Genomic DNA, 17,757 nt, shown 5'->3' on the forward strand with positions numbered 1-17,757 from the left:
AAAGAGAAAAATAAGTATGTCAAAAAATAAAAAAGTTATTTGTGCTTAACATTAGTAGGTCTTATATGGCCCACCTTGAACGCATTATAAGGTGAAAAGTCGTCGCGATTTAACTTCAATTTTGACAATTCACGCTATTCGTAGCTATTCACTATTTTGCGATCTATCTACTCACGTCTTTCCAAAATCGAAGTGCATTTACGTATTTAATAAAAACATAAAGGTCCATCACTAGTTATTTCAAACGTTTATTTTTATAAATAGTGCCTGGCGGAAGCATAGGGTGTGTTCACCGCACACAATAAATACAGCAATATTACGACCCTGATACTCAATAATACTCAGCTGATTAGCTGCCGCAACATTGCAGAAGTTATTTCGCGCCGAACAAGTGTTTAAAAAATTCGATCAAATTTGATTTCATTAAAATAAAACAATATTAAACTCCAGAGTAGTATTTATTTAATTCAAATTTACATTTCCCCCTTTCCATTTATTTGCTGGCAGAACGCTTGTATTTATTGCAGCAATTATGAGACAGAACGTGATGCCGTCTCAAAAAAAGTACCACTGCCGCAGTTATCACAGCACGAACACACTCAGATTCGCGTAGAGTTGTATTGCGATTGCGGAGACTTTGGGTAAGGTGATGGGTGTATGCAGTTATTATGATATGAAAATCATAAATATAATATAAACACTTTATGCTAAACTAATTTTCCTCATGATGATTCAATGATTAATGACAATCATTTTCTAAATAATTTGCCGCATGCTAAGCTTAAAAAGGTAGCAAATAGGTTCGAAAGTTGTAATAAGATGTAGGTAACAGTAAACATAGTAACAAGATATGTATGTGACGTCGGTTTGCCACTCTTTATAAGTGTATAGAGGGGGCCTATTTATTACTGAGGTCCATTGTGATACCATTAGTTTGGACTCAAGTCCCCTCCCCTAATTCATTATGTAGCGAAACCACTTTGTCTATCGGAAAAGCGATAAAATACTGTGGATGGCTGCCGATTCCAAATCTGCTAGGTGATGCTAAAGAATGTTGAGATTAGAGTAGCTCACTTCAGTAGTCAGCTCGTTTCTTGCTACCATATCCCTTAATCGGTCCTTTGAGACATTAAATATGTATAATCTTACCTATTCTCGTGAAGAATTTCCTTGAATCGCCAGATCGTAAAAATGCTAAAAATTATTCCTTAAATAAGCTTACCTGGTATTTTTACTGCCTTCTATACATTAAAAAATGAATTTTGATTTGTTTAAATATGAATTGATTTATTCTAACCGCTTTTCAAGTAGTTTTTATAGTTTTTTTCCTTATTTATTTTAACCACACTTTAGCCTTCTGTTTTGATTTAAGATCATGGTGATAGACCCAAGTCTCATCCATAGAAATGAACCGATGCACACAATCCATTTTATCCTTTCGAAACGCTCTAAATGTTGCTGAAAAAGCGCATTCGAATGTATTTTAGTTCCATTGTTGACGAATGCGCCAACCATTCATTCGGCACACAGCTTTTCAAGACTTGTACGACAACATTTAAGTTCAGCAACCCATCTTTCTATTATACTAATTGATGGCGAAAAGTCCTGATACACTTTTAACATTCGTCCATACATTTCCGTTGCTTTCAAACCTTGCTGTACCGAGTTCTTGTCTGGTGGATCTCGCTAGAAAGGATGTCATCAGTTAAAAAGCTGGGGAGGGTACAAAGGTCTGCCCTCATTGGAATCAGTGGGGCGCTCCATACCACCCCTACTCTAGCGCTTAACTAAGGTATTCGGGCTATAAGCTAGACTTAAGCTACTGACACTCTAACATTCTTAAACTCTTTGAGTTCATCCCCCTGGTGCTGGATCATTGTACACCCACGCTAAATCAGAGCGGACCTTTTTCCACTCATATTCCCTCAAGGGATGAATGGGCGGGGGGGGGGGGGGTGTAACATTTGGCGGCAAGGCATGGCAAACATGTTTACGGATAGTTCGAAGTCGACGGATAGTCGAGGTTGGCCGGCAATGTTTGGCTTCTCTCTCGATTGCATCCGAATACTTCAATGCCAGGCTTATTTGGGTTCCCGGTCACATCGGCATAGAGGGAAACTGCTGGGCTGATGAGCTGGCTAGACAGGGAAATTTGGAGACGGTTTCGTCACAAAATGAGAGGATGGGGTTCCCTTAAGAATCTGTGGTCTGCTCCTGGAAAGATGACAGTCAGGCTGCACTGAAAACCTTGGAGAACGCGAAGCAAACCTCAAAGATTGTTCAAGAATGTAAGAAGACGCTTAATTCTGTCGCAAGACAAAGCAGGCTTGTACTTATATGGGCTCCAGGACACTCCGCTGTTCAAGGCCATGAAATTACCGATGAATTGGCCAATCGTGGATCAGCGGTTCCCCCAAAAGGGCCAGAGCCAATAATCGGAATCAGTTCCTCAGGAATCATGAGTTGGATCAGCGATTATGTCCGGTCTAGAACGCTGCAGAACTACAAAGTGTTTTGTGACAAGTCCGAACAGAAAACTGTCAAACTTTTTACTCAAACTTGAAAGGGAGGACGTTCGGTTGATGGCCGGCATTATAACAGGACACAACCCATGGGGTGAGCATATGACCACCATTGGAATCATTGAGGACCCAGTGTGTCTGTCTTGTTTGGAGGAGGCGGATAGCACTGAGCACTTTCTCTGTTTGAGTGTCCTACCTTTGCTAGAGCACGGCTACGAGTTTTGGGATCCGATGTCGTGAGAATGAGTAATATTTGTTACCTAAAACTGGAGGATATTTACAGATTTACCAAAGAATCTGGAAAATTCGCACAGCACTAACTACCTCTGTCTCTGTCTCTATTCTTTCCTATCTCTTTCTCTGATACTTTTCTCCTTTCCCCCTTAACTATCTAACCTCTTTCCAGAGCTCTAAATAAAGGGTTTTCCAATAAGAGATGTTATTCCCGTAAAACATCAATGGTTTCGTTGCTTGTGTGGCACGTAGCGCCGTCTTCTTGAAAATAAACGTTGCCCAGATCAATACCATCCAATTCGGGCCATAAAAAATCGTTAATCATCTCTCGATAGCGCAATCCAATCACCGTAAATGTTGCTCCAGCTTTATTTTCGAAAAAGTAAGGTTCAATGACTCAAACGATGGACCATAAACCGCACCAAACAGTCACACGTTGAGGATAGAGAGGATTTTCAACAATAACTCTTGGATTTTCTGAGCCACAGATATGGCAATTTTGCTTGTCGACGAAGCCACCGAGGTGGAAATGGGCCTCATCACTCAAGATGATTTTTCGATGGAATTCCGGATCATTTTCATGCATTTCAATGACCCAATCAGCAAAGACACGACGTTGTGGATGATCGGCCGGCTTGGGTTCTTGTGTTAACTGGACTTTATAAGCCTTAAGACCCAAATCTTTATGCGAAATACGGTGTAATGACGTTTGTGGAATGCCTAAGTCCAAAGAACGACGAGGAATGAACAAACCTGGGTTTTCTTCAACACTTTCGGCTGCAACAACAATATTTTCGGCTATACGTGAGCGACGTGCAGGGGTTTTCATCTCCACATCACTAAATTTTCCCAATTTTTCACCAATTTCTATATTGCGGTCCGACAAGGTGCTTCACGATGACTCAAAAATGTTCGAGTTTTACGAACCGTCTCTGCCAGATTTGCACCATTTTGATAGTGAATTTTAATAATTTTTATGCGTTGTTAAATCATTTAGCGTAGTTTCTACTTGTCAAATTTAAAAAAATGACAGCTTCAAAAGTGACATCTACCAAAATAGCGGGCTATTTAAATTAACACCTTTACAATGGGCTTTTTAGCCTGAGTGTTTTAGGAGCCACCAAATCTCTTGGTGCTCCTTGGCTCGACCAATTCAAATTTCAATTTCATTTCAATACCTATGCGTATCTTATCGCTCAGACGTCGCAAGCCTTGCAGCTACGAACTAATTTGGAGGGCTATATGCCGACACTCATTCCCAAAGGGTTAATTTATAATTCAATTGAAGCTGCTAAATTGAGAAATAAAAATAGAATTTATTTAATGGAAGTATATAGTTTGCATAATAATATTTTATTTCTATTTATTTATTTTTTTCTTTTATATTTTTTATGTTTGTGTTTTTTTTTTAACTAACTAAAGTTTACAATTTTATATATTTTTTTTAAGTTCTTATACTTTTTTTTTAAATAGTTAAATACATACTTTTCGTACCTACTTAAATTTTTCATAAAGACAGTTGAAATAATTATTGTTTTTGTTTTTGCATTATCACTCTAAATATGCACAACTAAAAATACGCAATATAATACAGTTTACGATATATTTATGAATAGTTTAATAGCTGTTAAATTGCAAATTACACACATAATTAAAGTTTATTAGTTGCGAAATAAGGCCATAACTTTCAATTCACTTTTTGTTTTTGCTTTGCTGGTTCGCTGGAAGTAGCAGCAACAAAGCTATGCGATTGAGCGACTAATTGACGATACACACATACATACATATACATTACATATACGCATGTATGAACAATAAAAAATGTGTAAATATAAAATCGAAAGCGTTAAATACTCGCATTTCGATATACTTTGGGATATTTAGTGATTTTCTCATATCGCACAGCTCTAACGCACCATAATTAATAACAAAACTACTGCTAAAAATTAACTATTACTATTTTTCTTTTTACAATGTCATACCAATAAAGCTAAGCTAAACAAAAAAACGATCATTCTTTCTTTATGCTTGGCATTTTTTCCGTTGCAAACTATTGCTTTCAAGTTGTTTCATTTTTAATTTACATTTGTGTGTAGATGTAAATGCGACCAGTTACATTTTACAAAATAAGGCTAAAGTAATTCAGCTGAATTCATGAAGAAAGCAGAAATTATGAGCGAAACGTGTACGCGCGCTCACGCGCAAAGAGGGGTACTACCTAGCAGACCGTTATTCGGCTCTGAGCGAATTTGAGAGAGATCCAAAGTTCCCCTCAAAAAAGTTTTCTTTTCACCATACCTAACGAGCAAGCTTGGTATCTATACTATATATCATCTTTGAGCAATACCCACAATTTTAGAGGGAATATTTTAGGCTGTTACAAAAACAACAAGTGAGTAGCTTATGCTTGCTTTTTTTCCTTTACGCGCTTCGTAAATGAGTATACGATAAAATTGTGCTACAACTGACAACAAATCAGCAAATTTGTACAGGACTTAATCAGAAGTTGCGGGTAGGCGTGCTCCAAAACACCAACAGCCCATCAGGCCAGCAATGCGAGTACTTGCCTGTATCTGCAACTGTAAATATTTTCTGTCAAAAAAATATCGGGAATTGTTCATTTAAAAAGCGCGCATGTGTAGTATAAATTTATTTTGCTGGAATGTTGGTACCACTGTACTCTATAGTATCGCAGAGTTTGACCGCGATCTGTCAATTAGCTTGTTTTTGGCATTTAATTGTTGGTCAACCGTCGGTGTGCTTTGCGGTTTTCTCCGTGGATAAAAATATCCAATAAAGAATTTGTCTTAAATTTTGTGTTTTGAACGGAACTTCGTGTGCCGAATCGTTGAAAATTTTGCAGAAAGCCTACGGCGAGTGTGCTTTATCAAAAACATGGGTATACGAGTGGCACAAGGCTTTTGCAGAGGGCCGAGAAGTCGTGGAAGATTTGCCCATCAAAGTCTTCAACGGATCAAAACGTCGACAAAGTCAAGGAAATGGTGCTGAAAAACCATCATTTAAGTTTGAGTTAGGTAACTCGTGACTTTAGCGTGTCTCACGAATTAATTCGCAATATTTTACAACATCAATTGGGCATGAGACGCCAAGACGCGTGACTGCTCGACTCGTTCCAAGAAAGTTGAATTTCTTTCAAAAAATTCATCGGAAGAAGGTGGCTGAAGACATGCTTGAGCAAGTGAGTACAAACCCAACGTTTATCCAGCGCATCATAGCAGATGATGAGACGTGTGTATATGAGCTTGGCATGCAACAGTCAGTCAACAGGCGGCTAAATGGCGTGCATCCACATGAGGCGAAACTCAGAAAACCACGTCAAAGTCGGTCAAAAGAGAAGGTCGGTCATGCTACTCGTTTTCCTTGATTATCACGGTGCTGTGCACTAGGAATTCGTTCCAAATGGTTCTACGGTAAATAAGGAATATAATTAGAAGTTATGCGACGTTTGAGAGAGAAAGTGAGTAGGTGAGGGCCCAATTTGTGGAAAGAAAACTCATGGATCTTGCACCATGGCAACGCACCGTCTCACAAGGCTCATATTGTGAACACTTCTTCGACCAAAAACTCCACAAATCTCATCGAGCAAACACCGTATTCACCGGACTTAGCCCCCTGTGATTTTTTGCTTTTCCCCACTACTTAATTTGCGACTTCGCGGGCGCCGCTTTGAGTCGATAGAGGCCATTCGCTGCGAAGAATTCGCTGAAGGAGCTGAAGAAGATCTCTTCAAACGCGTTTAAAAGTTGCTTTGATGACTGGACTAATCATTGGCATACTTGTATGTGTACTGCTTCTAATGGATCCTATTTTGAAGGCGACAAATTAAATTTTGATGATTAATCACTTATTTAGCGTTTTATTGAACAATTCCCGATACTTTCCTGACAGAATGTATTTTCTGTACCTGCATTCTGTAGGCATCTGCAAATCTGTGTAGTTGTGTAACAGGCTTGCTGGCTGACGTTGTCGCATTCTTCTGCTGTCTGCGATGTGTACATATTTTTGGCTCAATTTCTAGCGCATTCAATGCTTTCTCAATTTAATGCATACATAAGGGGTGAGGGGTAGTCGGAATTTTCCAAAAAATGTTTTTTTTTTGCATTTTCTTAAAGTATAATATCTTAAAAATATTGTGTGAAAATTTTAAGAGAATCCGACAAATACTTTCCGAGTTATTCAACAATTAACAAAGGACGCTCGGGCGCTCCGGTAATCGATTGCAAAACTTTAAATGCATTTTTCTCAAAATTATGATTTTGAACTGGCGATCACTGTAACTTAAAAACCGCTTAGTAGATTTCAATAAAATTTATACTGCTTTTGTTTTCAAAATTGTCGGTTTTTTTCTCGAAAATCTGAAAAATATTTCCTGAGGCCGCCATATTGTTAATTTTGAAAAAAAAGCTTCGATCGAGCACAAGATTATCTATGAATAAAACTAATTTCTCTTGTCCTATTGATTTTAAATGAATCTCCAAGGACTTGTGATGCTGACCGCAAGGGACTTCTGGAGAAACGGGCTTCACACAAACAGCGATAACTTTCACATTTATTAATTTTTTTTTTTTTGCTGAAATTTTGCTCAAGTCAAGTCGAAACCTGATGTGTTAATGCATGTTTTTATTTTTGTAAAATAAAGCAATTGACTGGCAAAAAAAATTATTGAAAATAATCATTTTTTCGGGCCTCTGACCCTAACCCCATAAATATAAATTAATGACTTTTTAGAAAACAATGTTTTCACTCTCTGCAGCAGCTAATATTTTCATTTTATCTTTCTTAACTTCACTTTTTCACTACTGCGTTACAGTTAAATATTAAAAAAATAACAAAAAAACAACAACAATAAATGCCTAACTTACTAAAAGACACTTGCTTGCTTTGCTTTGCATTTCCTTTGTTTGCTTATGTGATTATGTATGTATGCGCAGAATTTTTTTGATTCTCAATTTTTATTATTTGTTTTTATTATTATTTTAATTATTTTTTAATTTAATTTTTTAATTTTACTGACCTAGAAAATACAACTGTTGTCTCGTTTGTAACTTATTTTTAAAATAAAAGACAGCTTTTCAACCGGCTTCTATATAATTGTGTGTGTGTGTGTGTGTGTATATACACATTTAGTAAATACATTTGTAGTAGTTTATAATTTTTTCTAACAACTTTTTTTTGATTTCCTCTTTACTTAATTTATATGCAGTTTAGGTTCAGTTGAATTTTTTTGATATTTACTTTGTTTGTAGTTTATTTATTTCTTTTCATTACAATAAATAATTATTATGTAATTTTTTTACAATATAATAAATAGATTATATTTTTTTATTACATTTTTTGTATACTAAATGTATAGTTATTTTTAACTAGCTTTTGTGATGCATTGGTAAGATTAGTGGCATAGGTTTTTATGTCTGTTTTCTTTTTGCTGCACACTGGCGCTGCACCTAACGGTACATTGTGTATACGAGTACGAGGTTTGGCTGTAGCATTTTTTCGAGCTATTGAGCGTTTGAGTGCGGAAATTAGCAGCGTACTAAATAAATATTATTGTATGAATCTTTGGCAGGCAATGGCAAGCCCACGAGTGTATTTCTGCCCTGAAAAAATGTCTCATAAAAAATACCTGCCGTTCGGAGTCGGCTTGAAACTGTAGGTCCCTCCATTTGTGGAACAACGTCAAGTCGCACGCCAGCCACAAAATAGGAGGAGGGGCTCGGCCAAACACCCAAAAACAAAAGGGTGTACGTGCCAATTATACCTTCTGCTCAAATATGAATGAGACGTTATCAATAAAACGGTCCGCGGATGACATATGGCAAAAATAAATTTTTTGTTTTTTGGTAGGATTGTTATAAGCTTACATGGCAAATTTCAGCGTGATATGTAACATAGTTTGTTTTCTGTGCTACTGTAAACAAGTCAAGCTCGAGTGTGTTCTTCGAATTCTCTTTTATGACTTCAATTGTCTCAAAATGTTTTCCACGGAGCGGCAACTTGAGCTTGGGAAACAGGAAAAAGTCACATGGAGCCATATCAGGCGAGTACGGTGCTTGCGGAACGATATTAACATTATTTTTGTTCAAATAATCGCGAACAAGACGTGATGTGTGAGCTGGTGCATTATCGTGATGCAAGAACCATGACTTGTTGTCCCACAATTCCTTCCTTTTAAGACGAATGTTCTCGCGCAAACGCTTTAAAACGTCTAAATAATATTCAGCGTTAACCGATTTTGCGATTTGTGCGATTTTCAAGCACAATTTCCTTTACTTTTCCGATGTTTTCGTCGTTTACTGATGTTGCTGGACGACGTTCATGAGGCAAGTTTTCAACCGATGTACGGCCCTCTTTGAACGATTGGTACCACTGGAAAACACGTGCACGCGATAGAGCAGAGTCCCCATAGGTTGTCTGCAACATTTTTAAGACGTCTGAAGCCGAAATTTTGTTGGAATAACAAAATTTCAAACAAATTCTTTGTTCAACTTGAATTTCCATCGTTAAATTCGAGGAACACACTCGAGCTTGACTTGTTTACAGTAGCACAGAAAACAAACTAGTTGACATATCACGCTGAAATTTACCATGTAAGCTTATAACAATCCTACCAAAAAACAAAAAATTTATTTTTGCCATATGTCATCCGCGGACCGTTTTATTGATAACGTCTCGTTCATATTTGAGCAGAAGGTATGTATATATATGAACATTAAGGTGGGTCAATTTGTTCTTAAAAAATATAGCCAACTTTGCTTTGACGACTTAAGTACTCTACTTGCAATTTTGCATACAAAAGTCCATGAAAGCATAGCTCTAAAATGTACTGCAAATTTCCGTATTTTTAGTTTTAGTTGATAATTCTCAATGTTTTGTTTTTGTTCGTTTTTTTTTGGCAGAAAATATATGTATGTAGTTTTTGGATATGAGAAACTAATTTTTGACATTTATTTTACTCACAGCTCTCCACTAGTAAGTGTAAGTTGGCAAAGTTTATTCAATTTGTCGAAATTTGAAAAACAAAAAAAATAAAATAAAAAAAAACTATTAATTGCAACTTTTTATTTTACAAGATTATTTGAAGACAAAGTAATTGTCTTAACAATTCAATTAGTTATTTTTAAATAATTGTTTAAATTAATATTTTTTAGTTTTTAAATTATTAATAAATAATTGCCTTAATAAATAATAACAAAAAAATCTATGTATTGCAATTATTTGATTTCGAATAATTAAAAAAAAAAGATTTATAAGACCACAAGATTATTTGAAGGCAAAATAATTCTAAATAGAATTTTAGATAGAATCTTATGCACTATAATACACTGCAACACGACACTTTGTCGTTTTGAATTTTCTTTTTAATATAATTTTTCCCAGGCTTAATCGAGTAGACAAAAAAACTGCATACTAGGAATTTTTAATTAATCCTCAAAGGTCCAGAGACCAAGGGTTGAAAACCAAGGATTAATAACTAAAATTAAAAATAAGGAAGCTCCATTTACAGCTATCCATTTTACAGATATGCTTTCATGCACTTTTTTGTTCAGAATCGTCAGTAGAATAATTCGGTCGCCGAATCAAAGTAGCGAAAAAAAATGTTATCAACCCTAATGCACATACTGTCAGCGTCAAAACCAAGTGCACACCATATATTGATACGTTTAGACTATTTATTTATTTTGTAATTTCATTTATTAATATAGAGGTGCGAGAGACATAAAGCACATAAAATAAAAAAAGAAGAAAAGTTATTACTTTCAAAAATATCAATGAGCTGTTACAAGTAATTTATTAATTTTTGTTTAAATCACAAAAGAATAATAATAATTTTTCTCTTTTATTTATTAAAAAAAATGTAAAATTTAAAACAATTTTTTTAATTAAAAAAAAAAAAAAAAAAAATGTAAATCACAAAAAAAATAATATTAATTTTTCACTATTATTTATTAAACAAATTTTAAAGTGATGAGTTTCCGTTTTTTTTTTTTTTTTTGTGCTTTATGTCTCTCGCACTTCTGTTTTAATAAACAACGCGAAAACTGAAATATCTATAAATACAAAACTAATTTCTTTTTAAATAATAAATTAAGATACTAATTGTTGTTGTTGTTGTATCAGTAATACAATAAGATTACATTAAGATATAGGGTGGGCCATGTAAAATTTGCTTTTTGAATCGGCTATAAAAAAAAACTAATCAATATTTTTCCAAACTTTTTTTTTTTATTTTGAAGATTGAACATTGTCATTTATGAATGAAAAATAATATCGTTCAAATGACTGCCACGACTGGCTTTACAGCAGACCATTCGATCAAACCAATTTTAAAGCACATTTTCGATTGTTTGGGCTCCAATTTCATGAATGGCAACTTCGATTTCGTGTTTTAAAGCATCAATCGTCTCTGGATGGTTCGCATAGCATTTGTCCTTAACGGGTCCCCACAAAAAATAGTCCAACGGGGTTAAATCACAGCTCCGAGGTGGCCAACTGATATCGGAATTTCGGCTGATTAATCGGTTTTGAAAAACGGTTGCCAAAAGTTCGAGTATAACTTTGGTAGTGTGACAAGTTGCACCGTCCTGTTGAAACCAAATGTCGTCCATGTCATCCTCTTCAATTTTTGGAAACAAAAACTCGTTGAGCATGTCACGGTAACGCTCGCCATTTACTGTAACCGCGGAAGAAAAAGAAGACTCACCACTTTGGAAATAGGTTTTCAATATTAGCGTCCCATTTCGTAAATGTCAAACCTTTAAGTAAATTATGAACACATTTGACATGTCATTTATGTTACCATTCTCAAAAAAATAGGTGGTTCAAAAAGCAAACGCTATATGGCCCATCCTGTACTAGTATTAATGGCTGCTTGAATATCTGTTTAAGTTTTAATGAACACGCGAGAAAACTCAATTATCTATAAACACAAAATTTAAATTTTTTATATTACATATCTAAGATAATAATAATAAAAGCTGCTGAAAAAAAAAATATTACAATATTAAAATAATTATTATTCTTGAGTGCTCAGCATATCTAACAGCGCACTTTTGATCAAACAACTTAACTCGCCTTAGCACTTTTTTTCTGTCAGACAGTGAATTGCTTGCTTTCCTCGAAACAGTTAATCAATTAATCATTTGTAGCCGCTGCTTAAGTAAGAATCTCAATAAAATACAAAATTTTTGTATGATAAATCAAAATTTATTAAGCTCAAAGCAAAACCTCTTAAAGTCACAAAAGTTGTTTTGTCAAAAGGCCATAGAAAGAGAAAGTCCAAAGGAAAAAAAATCATCACTACCAACGTGCTAAATGAAGAAATACAAATAAATTATTTGTATCTTTTATTTTTTTTAAACACCACCCAAAACTCGACAAAAATAACAAAACTCTGGACTGGAAGCCGTAAGAGAGCAGAGGTTGAGGTCGACCAAAAAACACTTGGAGAAGGTCGACGCTGCGCGAACTAGCAGATGCCGACATCTCATGGGACGATGCAAACAGCACAGACCAGTGTACGATGGAAGAGTGAACAAGGAAAAAAAAAATTTCAACTCCTCTACTTTCACCTAAGTTCCTGGTAATACTACATACCTATATATAAAAAAAAATTAAAATATAAATTTTTTTGGTTACGAAAGACATGATTTTAATTGTATTACGCAATTTTCGTAGCAGAATCGAATACTATGGCTTAAATGGCAATAGAAAAAAATTCGAATTAGATTTGTTATATTTAAAATATTATTTTTACTTTCTGGGATTTTAATAATTTTGTTGAATTTTTGAAATTAATGCATGAACTAAATATACGTATATTACTTATGTATGTTTGTACATCTTTATGTACATACATTTTATCACAAAATACTGGCCGTTTTGCAAAGAAAATTATAGTACAATATGTACAAAAAATATTTATTTATGACAAAGGACGGAAACAAATTTCACCATTATTACATTTTTTTTAATGAATTCAAATGTCGATATGTATTGATGGTAAAATCTTTAAATTAAATTAAATTTAAACAAATTTTAAAAATTTTTTTACAGCTTTTAGATGACCTTAAATTTATTTGTATCACAATTTTTGAAAGGGGGGAATGAATTCAAGGCACATTCATTAAAGGTGATGGCACGATACCAACAGCAATGTTTTGTACGTTTGATTGTCAAAGTAGAAAACATAGAATGAATTCACCTTGTGTCATTCTGGACTGACAGCCTGATTTATGGTGCCCACACTCAGCTGACACGATGAAACCAATGAGAGCCCCATGTAAATAAATTTGCAGCACCGATACGTTCCGTAGTATTGTAGATCGTTGGTTCATCGTGTCAGTTGATACGGGCGTACGGACGTACGGGGAGTGTGAGCATCATTACCGAACCACCTTTAATAGATTCGTCTTGGGAAGATCATAAATCTTAGCAGTGCTTATTTCAGTATCTTTGTTTTGTAGCAGAAATTTTGAAATAAATTTTTTTATTATCATATTAGAATTACTGAATCATCTGAAATCATACTGAACCGAAAATTGTCACTTTGTCTTTCTTATTATTCACTCATTCTTGAACAAAAATTAATCAAATTTGATTTCAATTGAAGTTTTTTTAAAGAGATTTTTGTTTTAAGGAGATTTTTTTTTTTATAAGGAGAATTTGAGATTTACTTCACTACTCTTTTTGCAACTTAAACATTTTACAGGGCGATACAAATGCGCCTCATTCTTAAATGTCATCATTCGTAGCCATCAGAGTGAAATCCGCCAATTTCTACAGTGGTGAGGTCTATTGCCAGAGCGGCTCGTATTTATGACATTTCAGATGAATTTGGGTATTTTTTCTTATTGCAGCAGCAATAAGATTCATAGCACATAGGGTGGAAACTCATCAATTGTAAGTGGTCCTAATTTTTTTTTGAATAAAAGTCAAAAATAATTAACCAATAAATAAATGACTGAGGTTGATTAACATTATTTACAGAAAAAAACTACCTTTTTTATATTTTTATAGATTTCAGATAACAGTTACAAAAAATTAATTGAGCAACTGATTTCTAAGCACCGTAAAAGCATAGGAAAAATGGGTTGTGCCAAGAGGCAAAATGTAAGTAAAATTACTTGGTTTCATAATTAAAAAACGAATGCATTTTTTTTAATCAACTCATTAGAAAAATATTTAGCCTTATGCTCCAACTTGGAACTCTGAAATTGATGCTGATGGTGATGATGATTAGAAAAATGTGGCTAAAACCAATCGCTGGCCATAAGTTCTAAGAAGGCATTAAAACATTGCCTGGCCATTCAAGTCCTGCCTGTTAGTGCTCGTTTAACTGTAGCTAATTTTAAAACTGAATTTAACCCTATAAAATTGAGCGTTTGCACTTAGTTTAGCTGGCAAGCATAGTTAAACTAGCAGTGCAAACCTAATAAAGCCCTAAAGCCAAAGTAAACGAAGGTAAATTATAAATAAGGAGCATACCATTAGGCGCGCTCTAAATGCTTTAACAACGCATCAAAGAAAATATCAATAACTTACCTAAACTGTAATACTTGTCTAAATATCTCTATACAATTACGTATTGTCACCCGAAATGCAAAAGGGGTGACTAACAAAACAAGTCAAAAATTCACTTTTTGATTGCTTATGAATAATTTCATCGAATTGCAAGTCCCCATATCATAATATGCTTTATATATATATATATAAATAATATATATATATATATACAGCCTGTGCCAGAAGAAAAGAACCGGTTTTTTTTCTTGTAATTTCAAGATATATTTCGTTCTGCTTTTTCTGCGCAATAGTTCCACTCAAGGGCTATGTCGTCAGTGCTAACTTAGGTTAGTGTCGTTCGAAAATATCCCGTAAACGCAACCAAACAAAAATGAGTGAGAAGTACGCGAAGCGTTTTGAGGCGGTATTTTTATGTACGCATTCGAAAGGGCCGAAATTATCTTACACTGCGGCTGCAAAAGTGAATACAAAAAAGTTTGTTGGGATGTGGAATCAGCGGTATAAGAAGTACAAAAATGTTGATGACTTTTCCGAGCGCGACTTGAAGCGAGTGACGACAAAAAAGCAGGATAAAGTGATCGTCCAAATTTTTAAGCGAGACCATACTTTGTGACTACGCCAAGCACGATCAGTTCTTGCTAAAAATGGAATAGATGTGAGTATCAACACCATCGAATGTCGACTGAAGGAGGCGAACATATCCTACCGTCCATCCATCCAATCACTCCATCATCAAAACCACTGCTCTAAGAAAAACGCATTAGAAGCAACAAAACAAGAAAATGGAGTCACAGTAATGGACTGCCTTTCCCAGTCTCCAGACGCCAACCCCATTGAAAATGTGTGGAGAACTATGAAAACGCATCTTGCCGGAAAGCCAGTCGATGATGTAAGCCAACTCGTGCGCCAAGCTCGCAAAATCTGGACCCCTTTGTCGACGAGCTACGCAGAAAAGCTTCAAAGCATGCCGAAAAGATGTCAGGCTATTCTCGGCAACGATGGAGCCTACACGGCTTAATGAGTAATTGCGACTCGTAGTTTTGTAGATACTTTCATGTAAAAAAAAATTAAAATAGATATCTTTTATACTTCATGAATAGTCGCGGTTCCTTTTTTTTGACACAGACTGTATATATTATATATAGTTGGCTGGATGTTTGGCCGAGTTCCTCCTCCTATTTGTGGCGTGCGTCTTGATATTTTTCTACAAATGGAAGAACCTACTGTTTTATGCCACCTCCGAATGGCAGATAATGTTTTTTTTTGTGAGGTGCTTTTTCATGGCATAAATACATTCGGCGGTTTGCCATTAGTAAAATATTTTTCTATGATTTGGTGTTTCGTGTTCAGGGTTTCGAGCCTGTGAACTTCCGAATGGTAACCACGCACCAACTCATTCGGCCACATTTTATGTAGGTATTATTAAGCGGTAATTCGGCTTTGGAGTTTAATGAAAAATTACCAAATAGGAATTTCCTTTCCGAAATAAATCTTTATTTTATGACATTTTTATAATCTTCTATAAAATAATTTTGTTGGGTTTTACTTTGCAATTCAGGTAACCTAAATACTTACCAAATTCATACATATATCTACATATAATTATTCTCATATTTTAAACATTTGCATTTTTCGCCCCACTCCAACACCGGTTGCTACAACCAAACCTTGTCGTTGCCATATTCCATTGTGCGTGCGCGCGCAGCGCAGCAGCATTCAATCGAATTGGTTGGTGAGCGATGAATTGTGCTTACATTTAAAAAGTGTAATTTCTGCTTAATTTTGTGTGTGTGTGTGTGTGTGTTTGCAGTGCAACAAACTTTAAATACGCACTGATTAGTTAATACCCTGTTAGTTCAAATTGATTTGACAGCAAATACTGCATTGTGCCACGCTGCTACACTCGAGCTGCAAGTTACTTGTACATACATACCTACATACATACATTCGTATTTCACATGCAACATAAAACCATTACAAATGCTGCTCTCATCACCGTACTGCTCCCTCTGCTCCTCCACCCACTCGTGCGCATTTGCATTCACATTAGCGTACAACATTTCTTGGAACGCGTACTATCACTAACAACATCGCCCGTTATGCCGCTGAACTTATTCATCGCTGCAGCGTTCGAGTAAGCTGTCGACTGCTCTCCACCACTTGTTATGCTGCCGCCACCACCACCACCGCCACCACTGCCGGCGCCATTGAACTCCAAAAGACTAGGATGTAGACCACCGCTGAGGGGTTGTTGATGCACTGCACCACCGCCTGTAGTTTCGCCAGCAAGTATTAAATTGTTGTTGTTGGTGCTGCCAGCATGCAGATGGTTGTTGATCGTGTTGCTGGTGTTGTTGGCGGCTCCTAAAACAGAACCATTTTCACTAATCAATACATTGTTTGTGCGCGAAAGTGAACGTTGCTTCTTCAAATTTGCCAATGTGGCTGCGGCATAAGAAGCGGAGGCAGAATTGAGGCTCTCCAAAGAGAGTGTATGTGGTTGGATAAGCGTGGCCGACATAGCCGTATTAGGCATTTGCAGTTGACTTAGTTGTTGTTGCTGTTGCTGTTGTTGTTGATGCTGATGGGTATTTGTGGTGTCTGAGAGTGTGAGAGTGCGTGAACAGGTGCGTGCGTGCGTGAATGCGTGCATTTATGTTGTGTGCGTGAATGCAAATGTGATTAAGTGCGAATTTGATGTGATTGAAGCACAAAAATAACAACGATAATTTCAAATTATAATGGATTGATGATTAGCACGCGTTGGCAGACATTCGTATTTGGTACGGCGAAATTGGAATCATCGATGCAAGTTGATTTACGATTTTGGCACAACAACAACGACATGCGGGACATAAACAATTATGTGGAAAAAAATAAATAAAAAGAAAAAAACAAATGGAAAAAAATATATTAATGAATGCAAGCAACAAACGTATGGGATGAGTTAAATCAGTATAGGATTATATTCTCTAACGGTTATCTGATATAGGGTGTTTTTTAAGAGCTTGAGAACTTTAAATTCTAATACAAAACACAAAATATTGTTGAAATGAATTGTTTTTTATGGTAATCTGTTAGATAATTTAATGGCATTTATTTTTTAAACATATCCCGGTTATATCCTCCATTCGATCAGTCTGAATAATAAATTTAAATGAGCCCAATCAGCAAAAATTCGATGCAAACGATGGTCATTCGGCTCCAATTCTTGCACGAGCTGTATTTTATAGGCACGCAGGCCAAGATCTTTACGTAAAATTTTCTACATTCTGTTAAAAAATATCAGGAATTGTTCATTCATTAAATCTTTTTGCAGGAATGTTGGTACCACTGTACTCTATAGTATCGCAGAGTTTGAGTGGAATCCGTCAATTAGTTTGTTTTTGGCATTTAATTGTATCAGTCAACCGCCGGTGTGCTTTGCGGTTTTCTCTATGGATAAAAAAATCGAACA

General features: G+C 35.6%; 1 protein-coding gene across 4 annotated transcripts in view; it reads right to left on the reverse strand.

Annotated features, from left to right (window-relative positions):
* Positions 1-10,771: 10,771 nt before the first annotated feature.
* LOC128860246 (protein phosphatase 1 regulatory subunit 16A) overlaps positions 10,772-17,757 on the reverse strand; it is a 116,424-nt gene continuing 109,438 nt past the window's right edge. For 3 of the 4 annotated variants that reach the window (XM_054097637.1, XM_054097636.1, XM_054097638.1), the window contains one exon: positions 10,773-16,901. In XM_054097637.1, the coding sequence (XP_053953612.1) occupies positions 16,342-16,901 (560 nt within the window). In that variant the 3' untranslated portion in view covers positions 10,773-16,341. Of the gene's footprint in view, positions 16,902-17,757 lie in introns of all 4 variants that reach the window. The other variant, XM_054097639.1, reaches the window with a different exon arrangement.

The sequence above is a fragment of the Anastrepha ludens genome, chromosome 4 (assembly GCF_028408465.1).
Source record: "Anastrepha ludens isolate Willacy chromosome 4, idAnaLude1.1, whole genome shotgun sequence".
Classification (NCBI taxonomy): domain Eukaryota; kingdom Metazoa; phylum Arthropoda; class Insecta; order Diptera; family Tephritidae; genus Anastrepha; species Anastrepha ludens.